Genomic DNA, 22,572 nt, shown 5'->3' with positions numbered 1-22,572 from the left:
TTATAAAGTTTCTTACCAAGACAAGGGTATTTTCAAAAAAAGGATAAGAAAGGAGGAGTGGAAGTAGAGTGCGTTAGTGACTAGTGGAAAATGGGGGTCCAGGACCCAGGGGGGGGCATTCCCCTCGGGAACTACTACGACATTTTAGAGTTCCAAAGCGAACCTAAAAGGAAAATGGGGAAAAAGAATAAAATCCTAGGATTTGAGAAAGAAATCATGGAGGATGAGGTATTCATGGTGATGGAATCCACAACCCGAGATAGAGATCTAAGCCGAGTTAGCCCGTTTTTGATCTCAAAGGTAATTGAAAATGCGATCTCCGGAAAGCCAATGCTGGTCAGTCGCTTGAAAGACGGGAAGCTACTGATCAAGGTGGCCAACCAGAAACAAGCAGAGAAGATTAAAAAAATAAAATCGATACCCGATCACAGAGGAGAGATCCAGGTTCAAACGCTAGAACACCCCACTTTAAATTGTAGCAAAGGAGTGATTCGATGCCCCGATATCGAATTCCTTACGGAAGGGGAAATATTGGACGGACTTCAAGCACAGAAGGCAACAGAGGTGATTATCTTAAAAAGAAAGATAAATAATGTGTTAACCAATACTCGCACAGCAATCGTCACCTTCAAAACAGGAAGAATCCCACGTACAGTCGATTTCGGACTGTATCCACTGAAAGTGGAACTCTACATTCCGAGACCCATGCGGTGCACCACCTGCATGAGACTCGGTCATACAAAAAAATCTTGCCAGCGCGATAAAATATGTGCAAACTGCAGTGAACTGGAGCACAAAGAGTCATGCGTAAGAACAAAATGCGTGTCATGTGGAGATGCCCACAATACGCTAGACAGGAACTGCCCTGTTTTTTGTGACGAAATGGAGATCAGTAAAATACGCACAGTGAACAAAATAACATACGGAGAAGCAAAACGTATACGTAGACGACAGTGTCCCGAAATCCCTAAAATCTACACATCAGACATATCCTATGCACAAAGAACAAAATCAGCAACAAAAAGCGTAAGTACAAACTCGACAGAAGAAACAAATTCACGAAATACCACCAATGATATAAACAACACAAACACCACAGAAAATAACAAAACACACACAGCCGAACCCACCACTCCAAGAGAAACACATAAACAGACAACCGTAATCGATCAACCGATTACACCCAACGAACAAACAAACACACCCACAAGCAGCGACACACTAACGATCAGTTCACCTGAATCACCAGATTCTATATACATAGAAGTTACTAATGAAACACCTAAAACCCCCACTATGATGGTGGAGGAATATATAATTACTAATACACAAGAAGACAACACATCAGAATACGATAAATTCAAAATTATATACTAAATACCACTCACAAGGCATCCACATCCACACTTAAACATTTGGTCTCATGTTCTCGTTATTACAAGCTAACATACAGGGACTAAGAGCCAACAAAGAAGAAATTAGAGAATTGCTAATAAAAAGAAAGATCGATGTAGCCTGCCTGCAGGAGACATGGTTGGATGATAAAGCCATAGGGAAAATAAACATCCCACACTATGAACTAATATCGGACAATAGAGAAGATGGTTACGGAGGAGCGGCAATATTAATACGCACAGAGCTAAACACAGAAAAACTCAAAGTGATTCCCCCTAACCCATACATACAGATAGTAGCCGCTCGTATAAAGCAAGCAGGCTTAGTAATCGCTTCGGTGTACGTTAAACCCAACACACCAATCGCAACATTCCGCAGCTTACTAACCCTTAGCATCACAAGCTTGGCGAAATATAACAAATTAATAATTATGGGTGATTTTAACTCTCATCACTCTGAATGGGGAAATCAGACGTGTGACGGAAAAGGAAACATCCTTTTACATGAGATTAATGAAAACAATCTAACTGTGATAAATAACTATGAACAGACTTTCATTAACCCAGACCCAAACAAAAGTAACTCAGCAATAGATTTGACAATCACCTCTCTAGCTATAACCCCACATATTCAAAGGAACGTTTCAGACATACACATCGGCAATAGTGGACATCGGGTTATATTCACCAATTTTAACCTATTCAAACCTCCCCCACAAAAAATCACAGTTTATAATAAGAAAAAAATAGACGAAGAAATATCCAGCCTACCATACAATAACAATTCTGACATCAACTCAATTACCAAAGATATCAATAAAATTATTTTAAGAAACAAAATCAAGACCCCGTTCACCCCAAAATCATGGTGGAATGATATCGTTCAAAAAGCATGGGAAGAGAAATGCAGAGCTAGAACAGACTATAACCAAAATCGGACGATCGAAAACCAAATCAAGTACAAGAAAGAATCAGCCAAATTTCGATTCGCAAAACAAAAATCAAAAACCAAACGAATCGAGGAAAAACTTGACTTGATCGATTCTCAATCCTCTATGGATGACCTTTGGACTCTTTTGGGAATGTTCAAAGATAAACCTGCCAGAACAAACAAGATTGCCACAGATGAATCCCTAGCAAAAGAGTTCTTAAAAATTCATTTCGGTTCATCAAACCAAAAAAAAAATGAAACAAGACCCCGATTCATAAGCGATAAAAATCTAATTGACTACAACAGATGGCAAAATATCCTAAACTCAAAAAAGAATTCAGCTCCTGGTATTGACAAAATATCGTACAAAACATTGAAACTACTAAGCAGCGAAAACACCAAAGCCATAATCGGAAACATCAATGACATGTACAAAAGAGGAGTCGTGGAAAAAAAGCTCAGAAGAATAAAAATCGTAGCAATTGGAAAACCCGGCAAGGATCTCAGTCTAGCAGCAAATCACAGACCCATAGCTTTGCTTCCTACTATAACGAAAGTGGCAAACACGGCCATCTTACACAACATTAACCACATCGTAGATAAGTTTGACATCCTCCCCAGCACATCCTTCGGATTTAGGAAAAACCGTCCCACAACCTCCGCAGTTGATTCTCTCTCCAACATTTTAAAAAATAACATAAGAAAAAACAAACACACTACAGTAGTTTTTATTGACATTAAAAACGCCTACAATAGTGTGAATGTTGGCCTTTTAACAAAAATCCTCTCCGGAAAAATGATACCACACGAAGATATCAGATGGATAGAAGGATTCCTCTCAAACCGACTGGTAGAGATCGCTGCTGAAGGTAAATCGATTAAGAGAAGGATAACTAACGGGTTGCCCCAAGGGGACGTCCTTTCACCACTGCTTTTCAACCTGTATACAAGTGGATGTCACGAATTAAACCGGTATAATGTAAAAATAATCCAATATGCAGACGATTTCGCATTAATTGGAAGTGCAATCACCTCTCCAGCAGCTCAAACAAAAACACAACGGGCCCTGAACCAATTGGCAAACACACTATCTTCCCTTCAACTTGAAATAAACGTAGCAAAAACAAAACTCATGACATTTTCCAAAAACTACACTCACACAACAATAGCACTAAACGGAACTCCCCTTGAACAAGTCAACTCCCACCACTTCCTAGGCATAGAAATTGACAACAGATTAAAATTCCACTCCCATATTAACAACCAAATCAACAAAGCCCAGAAAAAAATGAATTTCATTAAAGCCGTATGCAACAAATCCAACCACATAAATCCAGAAAAAGCTAAACAACTACACCAAGCTCTTGTGAGGGGTACCCTGGAATACGGGATAACTCTAAGTAGCAACGCCAACAAGAACAAACTCAACACCATGAGCACAATAATTAACCAGTCACTCAGGAAAATTACAGGCTGCACAAAAACTACTCCGATCAACACACTCCACGCCATAGCAGCAGAAATGCCCTTCCACATACGATCTAAACTTCTTATGCAAAAACAACTATGCAAAGCAATAGCACATTCCTTTTTCACCACAACATCTCAGCCACTCCCAATCACATCAAGAAATCTAACCGCTCAAGAAAAAACATACATAACTGACAAACTCATCTTCAACAACATAACTAAGTATGATTTCAACCACTCAAAATCCACTTCCGAAAACATCAATATTAACACGATCATCCCAGGCATTGACACCAACAAACACAACTTAAACATAACAGTCCTTTACCAAACAAGCATGCAAATCATCAACTCACATCAGGGCATAAAAATATATACAGACGGCAGCAAAAAAGATGAAAATTGCGGCATAGGAATTTATGTAAAAACTCAAATTGAAGAACTCAAAATATCAAAGAAACTCCAACACCCAACATCCATAAGCACTACAGAACTCTACGCAATAGACCTGGCACTCGAGATGTCGACGAAAAAACGATGGAATAATATTGCCATTTACACAGACAGTCTATCAGCATGCCAAACATTAAATACAGCCAAAGAAGAAAACCGAATAGACGAACTCCTCGGGAGAATACTACATAACTGTGAAGTCACTCGAGCAATAATCCAATGGATCCCAAGCCATGTCGGAATAGCTGGAAATGAAATTGCCGACCAATTAGCCAAAGATAGTCTTAGTAAACAAACTGTGATAAATAACAAAATAAGATTAAAAGATGCTATTAATTTATTCCAACATAGAGCTAACCACGAGACTAATACATGGTACACTGAACTATGCCGAAGCAAAGGGAAAAAATTTGCTAGATACCAAAGCTCAATTGAAAATAAAATGTGGCACTATAAACTAAAAATCCCAGCAAAGGACATCAAAACACTTAATAGATTAATAGCAGGCCATGATTATGGGAATTTCTGGCTACACAAAATGAAGCTCATAGACAGAGGAACATGTGCAATTTGTAACGTAGAGGACACAGCGAGTCACAGAGTCTTCTATTGCCACAAATTCGACATGGAACGAAAAGACCAGTTAAAAATAAATGAACAAAACTTCATCAAGGCCTGGAAGACGAAAGATAAAAAGAAAATGAAAATGGTGATAAAATTTATAAAAACTAACCGAATATCCTTCTGAAACGTCTCGCTTAAACTACATGACATAAATAAACCGACGAAGTACTTAACCTAGCAACATAAACTGACAACACACACAAAACTTCAGAAAACAAATCACAAGAACAAATATAGAAAGAGGACATATGGCCTTTGATGCCGTCCAAAAACAACAGAGGTTGTGTTTTAACACAATAGCGGACTAGTACTGAAGGGCCCAGGAAGCTGGATTTCAGTTCCGAACCGTCAAACGACCTCGACAAACTGAAGAAGAAGAAGAAGAAGAAGGGCAATGTTGTGATCATCCACTTGGTTTAGCTGGGTTTCGGTACGACAGACACAACTTCCCGCTGCTGGTACCATTCCTGTATGCAAACATGCATATATTTATGCTTTTACTTATCTTTTTTTCTCTCTCTTTTTTCCTGCCTCACCCTTTCGGTACAGATAAGAGCCCCGAATTAGAAGGTGCGCCGGTCAAACATCTGCCATTAGGTTAGCGAAAGGTCCACCGAAACCACCACCAATGGGCCCCACGATGACGCTGTCATTATAATTCCTCGTTGTCCGGTACTGTGCTGCGGCTCCGGGACGGGCACCGGAAGGCGAGCATAGCGAGCAGAACGGGGTGGGCGTGTGGGTGCTTTGCGACAATCAGCTTTTTCGTTTCATTTTCCTGTGTGTGTGTGTGTTTGTGTGTCGGTAATAGTTGGATAGCTGCCTCAAAAGCGAACGCACACACGGACGACGCCCCGCCGCGTATCACCAGCTCCTTTACCTGGCTCGGCCGTACCGCCATGTCGGAAGGATTTGGCAACGGCCAACAGGAAGGAGCAGCAGCAGCAGCAGCAGCAGCAGCGGCGGCGGCAGCAGCTGCCGCAGCAGGACAGCTAGTGGTGGACGACAACCTTCTCGGACACGGCGGTGGTGCTGGTGGTGCTGGTGGTGGTGGTGACGGCAACGAATACCAGTGGGCGTACGGCACGATCATGGACTCGTCCCGCGTCTCGACCTGTCTCATCTCGATGCTGCTGATCGTGTACGGCAGCTTCCGGAGCCTGAACATGGAGCAGGAACAGCGGGAGAAGGAAAAGAAACGACAGAGCGAAAGCATGAACAACCTACTGACCGGTGAACCGGTCCAGCAGGAACAGAGTAAGACAACGAGTTGTGGACACCCCCCCCCCCCCCCTCCAGGCGCCTGATGAACTGTTTTCCTTTTGTTTGCAGACAAATTCGCCACATTGGACACGATGCACGCACTGTGCTTACCTCTCGGTGCATCGATCTCGCTGCTAGTGATGTTTTTCTTCTTCGACTCAATGCAGATGCTGTTTGCGGTCTGCACAGCAAGTATGTATCGAGCAAACCCGTCCATATCCGGACCCGTACAGTGACCCTTCTAATGCTCTCTTTTTCTCTCCTCCAATCGCCACAGTAATCGCCACCGTTGCCCTAGCCTTTCTGCTGCTTCCGATGTGCCAGTACATTATCCGGCCGTGCACGGACGGCAATCGGATATCGTTCGGCGTGTGTGGACGCTTTACGGCGGCGGAACTGTTTAGCTTTTCGCTCGCCGTATCGATCGTGTGCATTTGGGTGCTGACCGGGCACTGGCTGCTGATGGACGCCATGGGCATGGGGCTGTGCGTCGCGTTCATCGCGTTTGTGCGACTGCCGAGCCTGAAGGTGTCGACGCTGCTGCTGACCGGGCTGCTCATCTACGACGTGTTTTGGGTGTTCTTTTCCTCGTACATCTTCAGCACGAACGTGATGGTGAAGGTGGCGACCCGGCCGGCCGACAATCCGGTCGGCATTGTGGCGCGCAAGCTGAACCTGGGCGGCATCGTGAAGGAACCGCCCAAGCTGAACCTGCCCGGCAAGCTGGTGTTTCCGAGCATCCACAACAGCGGCCACTTTTCGATGCTCGGTCTGGGCGATATCGTGATGCCGGGGCTGCTGCTGTGCTTTGTGCTGCGCTACGACGCTTACAAAAAGTCCCAGTCCACCCAGACGGCCGAGGCCGGCGTTCCACCACCGAAAGGAGTTGGCTCGAAGCTTACTTATTTTCATTGTTCCTTATTAGGGTGAGTGCCGGGTGGCCGGGTGCAGGTCGTTACGTTCTAATGATTGGTCTTCTTTTCATCGCCACAGTTACTTCCTTGGATTGTTAACCGCGACTGTCAGTTCTGAAGTATTCAAAGCGGCACAGCCTGCGCTGCTGTATCTCGTACCGTTTACACTGCTACCTCTGCTTACGATGGCATATCTGAAGGTAAATCTGGACTGGCGCGTTACCGCGAGCGACATCGATATGCTAATCTCTCTCTCTCTCTTTTTTTCAAATTTTCATTCCCCATTTCGTCAGGGTGATCTGCGACGCATGTGGAGTGAACCGTTCATCATCCAACAAGCTTCGAAGCAGCTAGAGGTATAAACCACACTGATCACATGCTCTCCATGGAAGCGAATACAATACAGCAACACACAACTCTGTACGCAAAATAGTATTAAGTGCAACTAACTACACAAACACACGTACACGGGGCGAACGATCGATCGTAGTAGTGTACTAGGAAAAGGATTACTACTATAACTACTACTGCAATTATATGCAACCGTACATAGCGTATCGCATGCTGGTACCGCCCAACTGACGGTACCGGGCCGGAAGGGGGAAAGTCAATAAGTGGGCAGTGTGGATGTGCCGAGATTGAACAAAACTCTTGAACAAAGATCCCTTTTTCTAGTACACACCCCCCTTTCCTGGAAAGCACTCGAGACCAGCACGGGAAATACCTTCCGGGCACGGTAGCAGCAGTGTAGGTTTAGATTGTGGTTAGGTTTATCGTGACGGGAAGGGATCGAATGCAAGCAACAGGGGCGGACGGCGACATGGCACGAATGAATCATTTAAGGTAGTTTAACAATATTTGAATGTGATTAGGCGTTAGGGAATTCGTAGAGCCGTTTGTGTGTTTGTATGTGTGTGTGTGTGTTTTCAGAACCGTGTGCCGGTGGCAGAAAACGCAAAACGTTCGCTAATCAAAACGAGCAGAGACGACAGAGTGTCGTCGGTACAGGTGTACGCTCGGGCGCGCGGACGTACGAGTTAGGTTATTATAGGATTACATCTCATTTTGCATCGTCTCTGTACACAACCCACTTTCCTATGCATATTACACCAACGAACGATTCATACACGCCTGGTGAGTCACGTTGCAGCGCGCAGTGCACGCTTCCGTTGACTTGCCTGCCGCCTACTACCTGCTATACCGGATAAAGGTGTGTTCTTTTGTTTTTGCGCGCGACAGACATTTGTGTTTTTTTTTTCTAATCGCGCAGCTTTTGTCTCTCGCTTTCTCTCTATCACTCTTTCCGTCTCTCTTTTCTCTTCCCGGAGGAACATGATATGGCCGTGGATGTTTTAAATTTAAAGCAGAACGCATTTTTCTTCGTACCTTAGCATTGTTAGCGAATCGGATGGATAACTTTATTGACCGTTACAGCGCAGCACTGTTTGGCGTAATGCAACTACAACATTAATTATGTTTAAAATTTTTTCTCATCTCTGAATTTTTGAGTAGGTGCGAATTGGTATAGATGTATCACATTATACCCGGGTTAGCAAAGGATATACAATTGCTCTCATACAAAAAAACAAATGTTAAAACTATCATGTAAAAACTGAACATACCTATGCGACGCACCACACCAGCACTGCTTGCATCTGCATATGCTGGTTCATCTTTGGCCTGTAAGACAAAATTGGAATACTAAAACGAAAAACCGTATAGAGCGTAGATCAACTTTTAATTACGGTTCCGTTCCGGGTTGACTCATATTGACAACTTTTATTTTCGTGAGTGAATTGTAAAGAGAACGAGAGAGAGAGGGACAGAGAAGGCTAAACAAAGGCAAGGCAATTCGTTACAAACAGATTCAGCGTTTCGTTCCTCCAGATCATGATCATCGTACACCTTTTTAGCCGATAAATGTTGTACCCGGTGAAACTGCTTTCTCCCTGTGTGCTGCTTAGCATACGTGAGTTTGCACGGAACCTGAACACTTCGATATACATAATGTGATAATTCTTTCTTTACCTTTTTGTTTTATTTTAATTTTCATATAATTTCATATAAATCTCTGCCCCGTCTCGAATGTATACTTTACATACGTTTTTTTTCTATAATCAAAAGTACTGTTAATAATAGTGAAAAAGAAATATAACTTTTAATTTTTCCAGAAAAGAATCTTCTGAAGAGAAATGCTACGGAATCGAAAGCTATTGTTTCACTCATGATGACAAATACAACTACACTCATCACAATTATGCAAAAGTGGTTGCAAAAATGGAAAGAAAAACAACTAAAACGAATGCAAACGAATCTGTTCAAAAGAGCACAAAAATCCACTTACACCTCGCTGCACGGTGAGCGCGCACTGCTCGAACAGGTGAGCAAACTGCACGAACTCACGAGCGCGCGGGTTGACATTCGCCCAAGGTGTATACATGCAAGCTGTGCAGTTAGTTCCAAACCCAAGGTACCCACAACCCGCACCCTGTTGCCATAATTATTGCAACAGCGAGGGAAAGAAACAGAAACAACCGTTTATCCCACCTTCTCTTTCGCTCCCTGCACGCGCTCCAGCGGCGCTCTCTTGTTTATGTTTGTGGAGCGGAGCCCACACTAATTTTTGGCAAAAATGGCACGAGTGGTGGCGCTACGTTTTCGGACCGTTCGGACCGTGTGTGCGTGCGGCCGTGTCTTGCCAGCCGTCGTGTTAATCCTTTAATCGGGCCGTCGTACCACGCTCATAAATTTTGGTGCAATCCGCGCGCACACTTTGGTCGCTGGTTTTTTGTTTGGAGGGGTCGACCCCCTATCCCTTCCCCCCGGCCGTTCGAGCGACGGCACGATATCAGAGACGGCCGTATCATCGGGCAGTGGCGGCCGGGCGCAATAAAGTGGGGAACGGCCCCCAAAATCGAAAGGGAACGGAAATCGCAACGCGGCGGCCTGTAAAGCACTGGTACCAGGTGATAACGCAGAGGAGAGCGCAAAGAGCAGGAGAAAAAGAAGAGGAAGAAGAAGAAAACAGAAACACAGCCGAACGAGCCCATTGCCGCGTGTAGTACGGGCGCACCAGCAGCAAAATATCGTGCTCATCGTGCTACTCGAATATATCGTGTGTCGGTTTTCGGTTTCCAGCAGAAGGTCCCAGAACAGGGCTCCTGGGGTTCCGGCAAAGAAAGCGTGGAAGCAAAGGGACGTCGTCCAAGGGGTTTGTTTTATTGCCCTTCAGGTGCAGCCACCACCATGCGGTATTGCAGCAGTTGCAGTCGACCCGTGTCCGGTGTAGTTGCGTACGTTGAGCCGTGCAAATCAGTTCATAAAAGTGTGTGTGTGTGTGTGTGTGTGTGTGTGTGTGTGTGTGTGTGTGTGTGTGTGTGTGTGTGTGTCTGCTGCTTCCTGTATTGCGCTACCGTTGTACGGTAACGGCCAGTGTGAAAAAGGATACACGCCAGCGTGAAGGATAATCGATTGACTTGAGTTGGGTGGCCGGGACAGTGGACGGAGGTCGCACCATCGAACGCCTTTTTCAAAAAGCTTTGTGTGAACACACACACACGCACACAGAGCTGTGCACACAGTGGTAAAAAGGCGCACCGGAAGAACAGCGTACGGTTGGTACACGGCGGCGGTTTCAATGCAAAAATCACAGTTGGCTGCGATAAACAGGATTCACACGCCAGACTACCGTACCACTCGCGAAGGGAGAGAGAGAGAGAGAGAGCGAGAGTGAGAGCGAGAGAGGCTAATTGATTGTGAGCCGTGTTTTGGATATCCCCATTGCAGGTGTGTGTGTGTGTGTGTGCACTTTTGAGTCCTTTTCGTAAAGGTGTCTGATTGGATGAGTGTGCATGTCTGGGTGTGCGGCCGAACTCCAGAAGCTGCTCCCTCGTTCCAGGATCGCAGGACACAGGAGCGTGTGTGTGCGTTATCCCGTTTCTTGTTCAGTGCCTCGGTTGCCAGTGCTACTAGTACGCGTGTGTGCGACTGTACCAGTGCTCTGTGCACACTCGCAGGCCCCGGGGGTTTGTTGCACGGAAAACACACCCCAGCGCGCCGCGGTGCAGGTTCTGCTTCAACCCCCAACAGGAACACCTCCGAAACCACCGAAAAAAAAACCCAGCCTTTCCCCCCGGTGAAAAGATTGCAATTATGTTGCGTTCTTTTTTTGTTCCATCTTTTCGTTTCTGTTCTCCCGGTTTGTAGTTCAGCTCCCTACTGCTGCTGCCGTCGCCACCGCCACCGTTTCTTTCACCATTGTCGTCGGGCTGCCCACGTGCGGGGTGGGGGCTGTGTAGTAGCATAACGAGCGCATAACGGGAAAGTGCAGTGCCATATCGCAGCAGTCGCCGACCGAGTAGTGGTGTGTCGTTGTGTTGCTCTGAAAGTGTGTGCTGTGTGTGCTGTGCGTGGTGTGTGTGTGGCTCCTCCAAAACCCCTTTAGTTTTGGCGGTGGCACGCAGAGGTGGCGTAATTTACGCAATAATACAAAGTGTCAAACACAGAAGAAGTCGTTGTTGTGCATCCTTGCTGGAAGAGAGTGTGTGTGAGAGTGTATCGGGCAAGCCATGTCCTTCGGTGGCAGTGCCGTACCGAGGTGGTGGTAGAGAAAGCACCCTAAAGCCTAAAACAAGAAAGGGCCAAACGCGAGGGATCGGTGGAAGGTTGGCCTCGTTTCCGCTACCCAGCGCCAATCAATCCAATACATCCGACGGCCACCCATCGGTTCTCCCATCCATCCATAGCGGTCTTTCCAGAGCGGGAAACGGGGAGGGATAGTGCTTCATTCGTGCGAGTGTGTGTGTGAGAGAGAGAGAGAGAGAGAGTAGGAAGAAAAATGGGTCAAGCTGCGAGCCAGGAGGATGCGGAACAGGGTGGCGGCCAGGCCGGCGGCGGCGAGGAGGAGGAGGACGACGATGGAGGCATCATCCCGATGCGCTCGGATCGCTTCCTGGTGGTAAGTAGGGGGGGGGGGGGCGGAGCAGTGGAGGGAGGCCAAGGCGGGGACGAAATCCTTTGGCCTCGCTTCATTCATTCATTCATAAATGTTAAAGGCGTTTAGCGTTCTCTCTTTGCGCATTCGCTTCGCCGTGTTGCGTCGCGCAGTTTCGTTGTCCCGGTTTTGTTCATGCCCCCTTCTTCCCCCACTCCAATTGTGTCTGTATATGGACGTACGCAGCAAGAGTCAGCGGGGATTGTTGTTGTTTGCATTTTCGCTTCACAAATGCGCCATCGCCTGCTCTGTGTGTGTGTGAGTCAGGGTGTTTTTTATAGTTTGCATTAGAGAACGGCGCAGAAAGAAGAATGTGCGTCGAATGTCCTGCGAAAAGCGTAGCAAGCACTTGCGGAAAGGGTCCACGCGCCAACAGTTTCGATGGGGCGAAGTTGGTTGGCGGACGGAAGGGGAGGCGGGGGCGACTTACTCAACATATCAGTTTCACACAGGGATATGGAGTGTGTGCGATGGGAAGGGGGTGAGAAGCAAGTTATCCGACGCGTGGACGATTTCGGAATGCAAATGTGGTGGAATGTGTGCTTGTGTGTGTGACCGTGTTATGTTGTTTTCCTTTCCAAACTTCAGCCCTTCTCACGATGGCCTGTCTACGGCTGTCCCATTATAATAAGCATACGAATCGCTGCCGTCTTTCCCGGAACTGGTCTGCTGCGCTATCACGCTTGCAGTTTCCATTTCCATCCATTCATTCTCTTCTCCCATCCGTAACGCGGTGTGAGCACAGTACGAACCCAACACCCAAGCACGACAAGCACCGCAGCGCGTGGACGCGGTTCTCCGCTGGCTCGCTCGCACGTGCAACAGTGTGCTGTCGCCATGATCGAGTGAGATATTAAATGAAGCTGATGATGATGACGCTACTACATTACTGCTTGCTTTGGCTTGCGAAGCATTTCTTCGCTTTCTTCGCTTCCGTCGGTGCTTTTTTTCGGTTTGTACAATGTAGCTGTGGATTTTATGTTCGTAAAAAAGCGCCCCCCTTCCCACCGTTTATACGAATGGGGTGACGGGGTGGCTATCCTAGGGCAAATGGGGGGTGCTGCAACACGTGTGCGCACTGGGTGTTATCTTTCTGGGGGATGGTAGTGGGGTGAGAGGAGCGGGTCCAGTTAACTGTTTGTTAGCGAGAACTAATGTACAGTGGTGTACGGCATTTAATTTCGGTGAGAGTTTTATGGCAAATAATATTAACAAGAATTGAAGCAATTTATGGAGCCAATATACGCTGGCAGTGTGTGCAGCATAAACCCATTTTTTTGTTATTCATTTTATTTTACATGACCACCTGTTTGTATTGTTTTTTGTCATCTATTTCAATCAAGCTATTTGTTTGTTTATCATGTTACAGGGTTGTCCTAGTCAGTTTCGAATGTAAACATTGTTATTCGCCCCATCCAAGATGTTTTTCAACAGTTTGGTTTATTTTTTTTTCAAAATGGTATTTCAGTTTCTACGCATGATTTTCAACAGATAACAAAAAACTGTCAAACTCAATCCAGCTTGAGTCGTGTTGAAAATCATGCTGAAATTCGGAAATTATTGTGATGGAAATGAAATGCCAGATCGATGTGGAACAACATTTTGCATGTGGTGAATAACAATGTTTACATTCAAAACTGACTTGGAAAATCCTGTAATTTACACGGTTTTCCAAGTCACTTTCGAATGTGTAATTGTTTTTCAACAGCTGTCAAATGGTATATTTGCTTCATAATGAAATTTCAATTTTTACACATGATTTTCAACACATAACAAATAAATGTCAAACTCAATTCTGCTTGAGGCGTGTTGAAAATCATATTGAGAAATTAATGACGGAAATATGATGATGGAAAAGAAATGTCTTATTTATGTGTATTAACATCTTGCGCGCGGTGAATAACAATGTTGACATTCGAAATTGATACGGAAAACCGTGTACAATGGTGCACAAAATCTCAACCAGTGTATTGTGGTTGAAATTGCGTCCTAATTTAACCTCAATCTCAAATTTCATTCTTAAAGCAGCGAATCTAATGTTTTATATGCTATAAATGGAATTTTTAATTAAGATTACCTTTAACGTAATTGGACTATTCCTCCGGAATAAAAAAAAACACAAATTTAGAGTAATTCAATATTTCTGGCTGCCTAATAGGGAATGCGTTGTGTTGTTTTGGTAATACAATAGCTCCATCAATGCTCAAAGTTGGTGCTTTTTTATTTTTCCTCTATCTATCCGTTGGTACTTTGAAGATTTACGTCCCAACATCAACAAGTCAGTCTCTTAGTTACGGCATGAAAGTAAACTAGCTAAGCTAATGGTTTCTGCCAATACTTTTTTCTCTTCTTTTATTTATATAATGTTTATGCTAATTTACTTTTCGTAAAAGTATTCTTGGTACTTATTATTCTTATTCCCAACTAGAAGTTACAGAAAGCCATCCATTTGAAATAAAATAGACAGGTCGATATGTAAGTCTATCACGTTGTTTGTTATCAAAGAAGAAGAGGTTTTGCTTATTTCCTTATATATATTTTGCAATACGATTTTTTCACTCAAAAAGTTCTTAGTTGTGGCATCAAACAAAGAGAGTGACTCAACATTGATTATCCTTTTTCTTGGTGTAACAATTATGCAACTTACTTCATCTTAAGGCTTTCTATGTTTCAACTACGTAACGGAAATGTTACAGCTTTTACCACCGAAGCTGTCTAAATGAGTATTGAACTGTTGGGCCACCCTTGAAGTCATAATTAAGAGCACACAGCGGGAACTTATGACCTATACTATTTTGAGACATTTCACCAAAGAGGTAATATGTTGGACCTTCACTGTACGCTGGACACAAAGGACTAGACAACAGCCTGTAGTCGCATCGCATACAGACACCGGCACACCAACTACTGCTGCCTTCAACGAATCATCTCTTTGTCATTGCATTATGACACTGCCCTGCCTGCCTGCCTGCCTGCCAGGGCAGCCAGTTGGCATGGCTAGGCGGAAATTTAATAGCCTTCAAAGCTTCTGGACAAGGGAATCGACAGCTCGCCGGGATCGGGTCGAGTAATGGACGCTTGGCTTCATCATCATGCTGACTAACTTATTTTTACGAGCTAGTTTAAATTATGAAAAACAAACCCTTTCCAGTTCAACCGAGAATCAGATGTAGTCGCTGGACGCCTTGCTTTCGTCCTTGTGGGCTAGTCAGACATCGGATAAACTCAGTGTGGCGTGTGATAAAGGTTGTACCAATGTACAAACATCCGAGGTATCTGAATATATTATTTGCTTTCAAAATGAGGAATTGAGGAGGAGCAAGTAGTAAGAGAGTACCACACTTCTAATTGGAAAACACAAATAGAAATATATACCTTGCGGAAAGAGAACACCTGAAAGTTGTTTTGAAACGATTGCTAGTGGATCTATAATGTATGCAAAATTCGCCCTAGCAAAGATATCATTTTACCTATTTCAATGGTTGTACATTTGCATGCAAAACCAAACCCCACAAATAATAAACATGCTCTCATGCGCAAATGGTACATACCGATTCGGGGCCACCTGCCTATAAACGAGTGACCAGTATCGATTCAGTGAGAATGCAAAAGGCAAATATTTTTATCAAAAAGTTCATCTTAAATTACACATCCAAACAAACGTGGCCTGTGTGACTGTGTGGCCCTGGTCACTCTAGCTAATCAACCACAACAACAACAAGCTACTGTGTGGCTTTAATGTGTGCCACTGTTGCAGAGGCTGGCTGTAACTTTGAAAAATTGTAACTATTGCTACGACCCGGGCCCAATCAAACAGTTCCCAGAACCAATACGTGTCGCCACGTGTCCACTGTATTGCAAGCAAGCAGGCTTTTTTACCGTATTTGTGATGCGGCGATGACGCGCCAAGCGTGATAAGTTTCTATTTTTTCAACTAATTATCTATTTGCATCGTTTTGTGCCTGCAACGTTGGTGATGACGCGGGGGAGTGGTGTGGGAGTGGCGTGTGCTTTATCTTCCTTATCCTTTCGTAACGAGCCTCCAGCACGAACACGTCCAGTACGTCAGCAGCAGCAGTAGCACTTTTGTTGAGCCAGTTTCACCCGTACGGTTGTTACCACCTTATGCTGAATCTTTGATTGCGTTTGGCTCATTACCTGGGGATAGCTAAACTGTTAATTTACATTTACAATTTGTACTTCCTTTTTGTTGTGCGCCAAAAAAAACAGTCCGTTCCCCATATCACGATTACATACGAATTGGATGTTGCTTGATGAACATTTGAGGTGCGTTTAGCACCATATCATACCTCCGTTTCCTGCCCGCAGCAATAAAGCTCTAGCCCTGTTTATTCGCGACTGACGAAACGAACTGCCCCGTGGGAGGAGACCGATCCTTTTTCTTTCCCCTCCCTCCCCTACCAACCCACCGAAACTCGCGAGCGTGTGGCTGTTTAGTGTGCAAATTAATAGCCCATCGGGATCGGTTACTGCCTCGAGCCGGGTCGCTGGTTGTGGATTGTGGAGCTGGGACGATCGGTAAACGAATAAAAAGGAAGCGAAAATCCATTTAGCGTGCTAAATGGTTGCATCAACTTGTTTCGTTGTTGCTACGAGTGGAGCACAGCCGTCCAAAAGGCACGGCCGCGTTTGTTCCTTCGGGGCAGCTTCGGTTCGGCGACGCCTTATATTGGAACGTTTCCTTGCAGCCGCCGACGGTGGAACGATTTCCTTGGGAACAGTAGACAGCTTAACTATAGCTGTCTCTAATCTATTGTTTCTAATATAACACACTGCGGCCATGGGTATTGTGGCCATGGGCATGGCGTAGTTAGCATTTTATTCAGACGTTTCATCACCCATCTCTCTCTCTCTCTCTCCGCTCCGCAATGGACAAAGTAGCACCGTAACTGGGCGCATTTATTGTCAAACAGAATGTGCGAATTTGCTAACATGCCTTCATTTTCATTTGCCTGCCCATCTTTTCTTCTGATGTTTATTGATATCATTAGCCGTCAGTGACGTTTCTGTTTTGTCATCAGACCAACCTACGTCGGTTTGAAATATGGGGCTCACTAAGAGCTGGGTTACGTTGGCCGTTGGCAATTTTTATTGATTTATATTTTACCACCGTGCGAGGCAAATGGCGTACTCTGAATGTATGTTATGTCAATACCAAAAAAAGGGGATAATAGGAATGTTTTATAACATTCTTTCAATGGTGGTTATCGTCAGTCAAATTGTTTAGTGAGTTACCTACTCAGTTACAGACATTCCTGCCTCGAATACCGATGTAAACAAAGATCCAGGGAAGTAATTTCAATTAAAATTGTCTATTTTTAGCAAACCCCAGTGTTGATGATCATCATATAAGCGTTTTGTTTATTCAAGTTTATCACATTGATGTGGTACACAATCAATTCGGTAGTGGTTTCATTTGTTTTGACTAAATCGTTGCGATTTGTTTTACGTTACGAAAGCGTTACTATAGGCGTTACAAACGGTCAGCGGGCTGCCTCGCAATGTGGGAGGTTGGTTTTGAGTGGGAAATGAACATCGCGTCACTGGTTCGAACGCGTCACAAGGGCGCGTCGTCATCGTTAGCGCAATCGGCCAAATCCATTGCTTGATAAGCTACCAAGATAAAGCTGGAAAAAAATCAACGTATCGTATTCGAGGATTTGGTAAAATTTTACTTCAAACAATGGTGCTCACTTACAGCTGTCGCACTTATCTACTTATCCGGCGCTACAGCCGGCTTTACGCTCTTGATATATTGCAGGTGTGTTCGAAACCACACAAAGTCTCAACCCTTCGTATGCCAGTCGTTTATTTCGTGGTTTAGAGAAGATGCTTCTTAGCCATCTTGTTGCCTTCACCTCCTAGGTGGCATTTTTCCTCGAAATTTCGAGCTAATTCCCTTAAAGTCACACCTTTAAGATGCCTCAAAGTGCTTATCCTGAAGATTGTTTTAGCACAAGCCTTTTAAAATCGACTTTTATCTTTATTTACTTTACAGGGTTTTCGAGGATTATATAGACATGTTCAGCGAGTTGTAGATTCGTTCAGGCATATAATAGACTCTTTCAGCGAGATATAGAATTGTTCGGATGTAGGTGTAGACATGTTCAGCGATTCTGTAGAGCTGTCATTTGTTTTGTTTACACACTGTGCCGCAGGGTTCAATTTTTCATTCTTAAAAGTCCTAAAAGTAGCTAATAATCATTCTCCAAGCTGTTTAATACATAAATTAGTTGAAAAAAGTATATTTTTTCGAAAACCGTTTGTTTACCTTCTGATGAGAATGATCCAACTTGCAGTCCAAGGGGTACGAAAGTGACAGCTCTACAGTATAACCGAACATGTCTACACCTACTTCCGAACAATTCTATATCTCGCTGAAAGAGTCTATTATATGCCTGAACGAATCTACAACTCGCTGAACATGTCTATATAATCCTCGAAAACCCTGTAAAAATACGTCCACAATGTCCTTGTCGGTGGCTTAATAAGCTTAATAAGCTGCACGACAGTGGTTGAGATCGCCGTACATGATGATGATGATTGTAATGGCTGCCTTTTTTTCCTTCTCCTAACTTATCTACAATTCATTACATCTTATAGTAAATATTTATAAGGTGTGTACAGTAACTATCCCGGTTCGACGATGAATGTAAATTAGTGTGATGGTTTATATTTCTTTTCTGAAAACTTGGGAATTATTATGTCAATTACAAAAATAAAATATTCTAATTTCTTCTTTCATGAGAAGGAACCATGTAATTTCTTTCCTTTCAATTAAAAAAAAATTGAAAAAAAACATGTTCACTTTTATTCGAAAAAATCACAACATGATGCGAGTGGCTATGTGGTATTGTGATACAATTGGAAAGCTCCTACAACCCTTAACGTGGATCGTTTCCCTTTTCCGATGGTACTTAGTTTCCACATTCTCTAACTTCGCCATTCTACTAACTTTTCAATCCATGGTGTACTAAATCTGTCACGGATCTCCACACATCCGACGTTTACGACGTCATGATCAACTAGAGAGAGAGAGAGAGTGCGCTTGGGGGTGGAAAGCCAAAAAGGGGAGCAACTCCTCCACTGACATCGACGGGAGAGACAATTAGAGCGAGAGAGACCTAAAGCCGCGCACTGTTGCAATGCGTTCTGCGCGACCACTCACAAAACCTTCGCATCGTCTTACCTCCCCAACCCCAACCCTCCCCTCTCGTAGCGTATGAGTGCGTTCGCATTATCACCTTTCCCTAGTAGGCGCAGGGTAGGGGTTGAATTGCGTTGCTACTCAGTTGTTCTCTCTCGCTCTCTCTCTGAATGTTTGCGTTTTGTATGCGGGTGTGATGTTTTGTTATTTATACCCAAGACCGACCCGACAAGCCGCATTAAACCCCCCTACCGACCCTCCTAGTAGGGGGTTGCTGAGCGTGAAGTGTGAAAAGGACCGAGCACGAACAAACAAGAAAAAGACCATATTGTAGTGCGGTACCATACGCTCTCGTCGCCCTACACCACTGTTGGTAGTGTGTGTCTTCTGTAACCCTAAAACCGGCAGTAGTAGTAGTAGTAGTAGTAGTAGTAGTAGACGGCCACTACCGCTGTCGCGTAGCTGGCACCCAGCGGCACACAACCATACATCATACCCATACTACTACCCTGTCCGTAGTGGACGGTAAGACGGCACCCTCTAACCTCGCGCTCGCCAAGGGATACGGTGGTGGTGGTAGTTCGCGAGCGAACCCCGATCGCGACCGAATCCGCGTTACCGTGGCGTAGAGCTGGTGGTTCGCATTTTCCGCTAAATCAGTTTTTCGTCCACCGTTCACACCGATCGTCGTGTGTCGAAGGATCTCCCTTGCGCGGTTTTACTCGGGACCAACCAAAACGGTCGGACAGTCGTTTCTGTCCTCAGGTGAACCACCATAGCCAGGGGCCAGTGTGTGTGTGTGTGTGTGTTGTGCTTCTCTCGGTTGGTAGCAGTGTGCGGTCAAGACATAGAAATGCGCGCGCGTGTTCTGTTGTTCTGTTAGCACCGAAGAAAGGCGCTGTGCTTGTTGCACTGGACTTTGTTCTGGCTAGACAGGTGTATTAACGTTATGCTGTACTAGGGACCGGTCGAATGTGATTAATACAAAGAGTGAGGAGCTGGGAGTGGGAGAGCGTGCGAGTCGACATCTGTTCATTTTATTCCTGCCCTCGACAATTTTCTATCCGGAAGGTGTTTTTGCTCTGCGCAGCAGCACCAGCAGACCAGTTGTAGCTCTCTGTCTCTCTCTCTCTGTCCGGTACGAAACGGTCTTGGAACAAATCGATCGTCTTACTCCAGTGCCTGTATCGGTCCGACTTGCAGCTGAGTGGCACCGTAATTTGCTCCAAATTACGACGCGAGGGGGGTCGTTGGGGGTGGTTTTAATCCGTCCGACTGCCGTCCGGGTTCCGTAACGAAGCCGCCGTCCGTGTGTCACAATGTGAGATAGAATTCTTCGTTGCAATGCTACGCGCAGCAATGCAGTCGGCGGTTTTTTTTTGTATGCTTGAGTCATGTCTGTCCACCCGTTGTTACAGCGTTGTTACTCCTTATGCTGTCTTGGGGAAGAGATGGTGGACCAGACAAATGCTTGGGAAACTCTCTCTCTCACTAAGCGAAACGATCACCATCCTCCACGTAGGTGGTCCATTACACTGTGTGAATTCTTCAGAGAGATTTTCACCCCTAAAGTCTAGCACCGTGTGTGTGTGTGTGTGGGAAATCACAAAATTTTGTTCTGAGCGCGCGCACGACCGACCAGTGAATCACGGTCGGCGGCCCATCCCGACCCTCAAACAAGAGCGCGTAACCCCTAACCCCCACCGCCACCAGCGCCGCCGCGTTAATAAAAAAGCGGATAAAAAAAGAATCCTTTCCGGTGGAGAAGGCAGGGCAAAAAAAAAATAAAACAAGAGCATGACACGATGGTGCACGGGTTATCACGACCTATGGGACGCGGAGCGAATAAATTCTCCCCCTTCCCGTGTTTGAAGGTATGCGCGCACGGCATGGGGACACGCGCGAAGGGATCGGCAACACCGCCCTTGTGTGTTGCGTGCCATCGTCGGCGATCGACTTAACTATATATACACGCTCAGGGTGTGGTGGTGGTGTCTTGTGGCTACTGCGCCGGTCGCTTGCGCGATTTGAGTGATTCGCTCACGAAAGATCCCTCTGCTGGGGGAGCCCTTTATTTTCGGTACAAAAATTGCTTGATCATTCTGAAGAAGGAACAAAACAAACAAGATCTTGTAATTTCATGCTTTGTTTTTACACTCCCCCAAAAGAATAAATCTTTAATTTGAATTATTTATACGCCGCGCAGTAAATGGCTTTGTGCGCACAATATATCGCAGCGTTTTACTCAGACACTCTATTGCCCCGGATGCGAGAGACACGGGACGGCACACAAGAAAACATCAGGGCTCTCGAGAACTCAGCAGCAGCAGCATCAGCCAGCTAGCGGGGGTCATCAAACAAACAAATCAAGCCAAAACAAACGTGCCGAGCGAGTAGCAGCGTTTGCACACACCGAAACATTTCGGCCTACTGTGCTGGTGTGCGGTCGGTGTCGGTCGCTCACACCACCATAGCAAACAGCTGTTTCTGAGTGGTGCTTCTCAGGCTCTGTGGTGGTGGTGGTGGTAGTACTCGCCGCACACTAGCGATAGAAGCGCAAACGGCATCAAAACAAGCCATGGTCAAGGTGTGTATCTCCTGCGCCACCGACGTTAGATGGCGCGGGCGTGTTAGACCGGGGTGGCCTAATTACGCGCAGTGCTCGTGGATGCTCTGTGTATGTTTGTGTGTGGCGAGAATCAGGTGAAGTAGTGACCCTTCTTCGTCACACGCTACTAAGAACGCGCCCTGATTGTGCCCAAATTACGTCGCTCGATCTCCCGAAAAGAGGTTTAACGGAGGATCGCTCCCCATTGGTGTGTGGTGGTGGTAGTGGCAGTCGTAAAATTGGGCGCAATTGTGTCGTCTTTGTCTGTGGGTGATTGCGTTTTTTTTCCTCCACTATCCTCATTAGTATTCGGCCGTATGACGCTCTGCCGCGCTGTTGTGCGCGGCACTGCTGTTGTGTCCGATCGATACACGCTTACCCCCATCCCGCCCATTGTGTATATTAACCGTATTAACCTTGTGCGCTCAATATGCATTTATCGAGTCGCATCGATCCGAATCTGTTTGCATGTGTGTGTGTGAGTTAGTCATCGGGGAGCTAACTGACCTCGTTTCGGTCGGTGTGCTGTGGCGGCCTACGCCGAATCGACTGATCGGTTCTTTGTGTGTGGCGTTTGACGCTAATGATGCACGCGCTCTCGTTCCTTGTTTTCACTTTCTAGGCCCTGAGGCCTCTTTTAAATCTAAGTCGAAACCCCATCACCCGCTACCGCCCCCTTATCGATAAGTAATCGATTGCGAAGTGTGGGTGTGTGAGTGTGTGTCGGTGTGTGCAGAACAATAACGAAACTGTG

At 45.3% G+C, this 22,572-nt stretch overlaps 2 protein-coding genes across 12 annotated transcripts in view; both read left to right on the top strand.

Annotated features, from left to right (window-relative positions):
- The window catches only part of LOC120949028 (signal peptide peptidase-like 3), a 32,098-nt gene extending 22,959 nt beyond the window's left edge, over window positions 1–9,139 (top strand). For 4 of the 8 annotated variants that reach the window (XM_040365971.2, XM_040365973.2, XM_040365974.2 and 1 more), the window contains exons 3-7: window positions 5,422–6,129; window positions 6,205–6,327; window positions 6,413–7,061; window positions 7,129–7,249; window positions 7,343–9,139. In XM_040365971.2, the coding sequence (XP_040221905.2) occupies window positions 5,772–6,129; window positions 6,205–6,327; window positions 6,413–7,061; window positions 7,129–7,249; window positions 7,343–7,411 (1,320 nt within the window). In that variant the 5' untranslated portion in view covers window positions 5,422–5,771 and the 3' untranslated portion in view covers window positions 7,412–9,139. The other 4 variants (XM_049606732.1, XR_007452071.1, XR_007452070.1 and 1 more) reach the window with 4 other exon arrangements.
- A 2,046-nt stretch (window positions 9,140–11,185) lies between these two features.
- LOC120949027 (monocarboxylate transporter 14-like) overlaps window positions 11,186–22,572 on the top strand; it is a 29,457-nt gene continuing 18,070 nt past the window's right edge. The window contains exon 1 of one of the 4 annotated variants that reach the window (XM_040365965.2): window positions 11,186–12,006. In XM_040365965.2, coding sequence (XP_040221899.1) covers window positions 11,887–12,006 — 120 coding nt within the window. In that variant the 5' untranslated portion in view covers window positions 11,186–11,886. Of the gene's footprint in view, window positions 12,007–19,864; window positions 20,033–22,572 lie in introns of those variants that run through there. The other 3 variants (XM_040365967.2, XM_040365970.2, XM_040365969.2) reach the window with 3 other exon arrangements.

The sequence above is a fragment of the Anopheles coluzzii genome, chromosome 2 (genome assembly GCF_943734685.1).
Source record: "Anopheles coluzzii chromosome 2, AcolN3, whole genome shotgun sequence".
In the NCBI taxonomy this organism is placed as follows: Eukaryota; Metazoa; Arthropoda; class Insecta; order Diptera; family Culicidae; genus Anopheles; species Anopheles coluzzii.
Note: the sequence above shows the minus strand (reverse complement) of the source record. Positions and strands in the feature narration are given on the sequence as shown.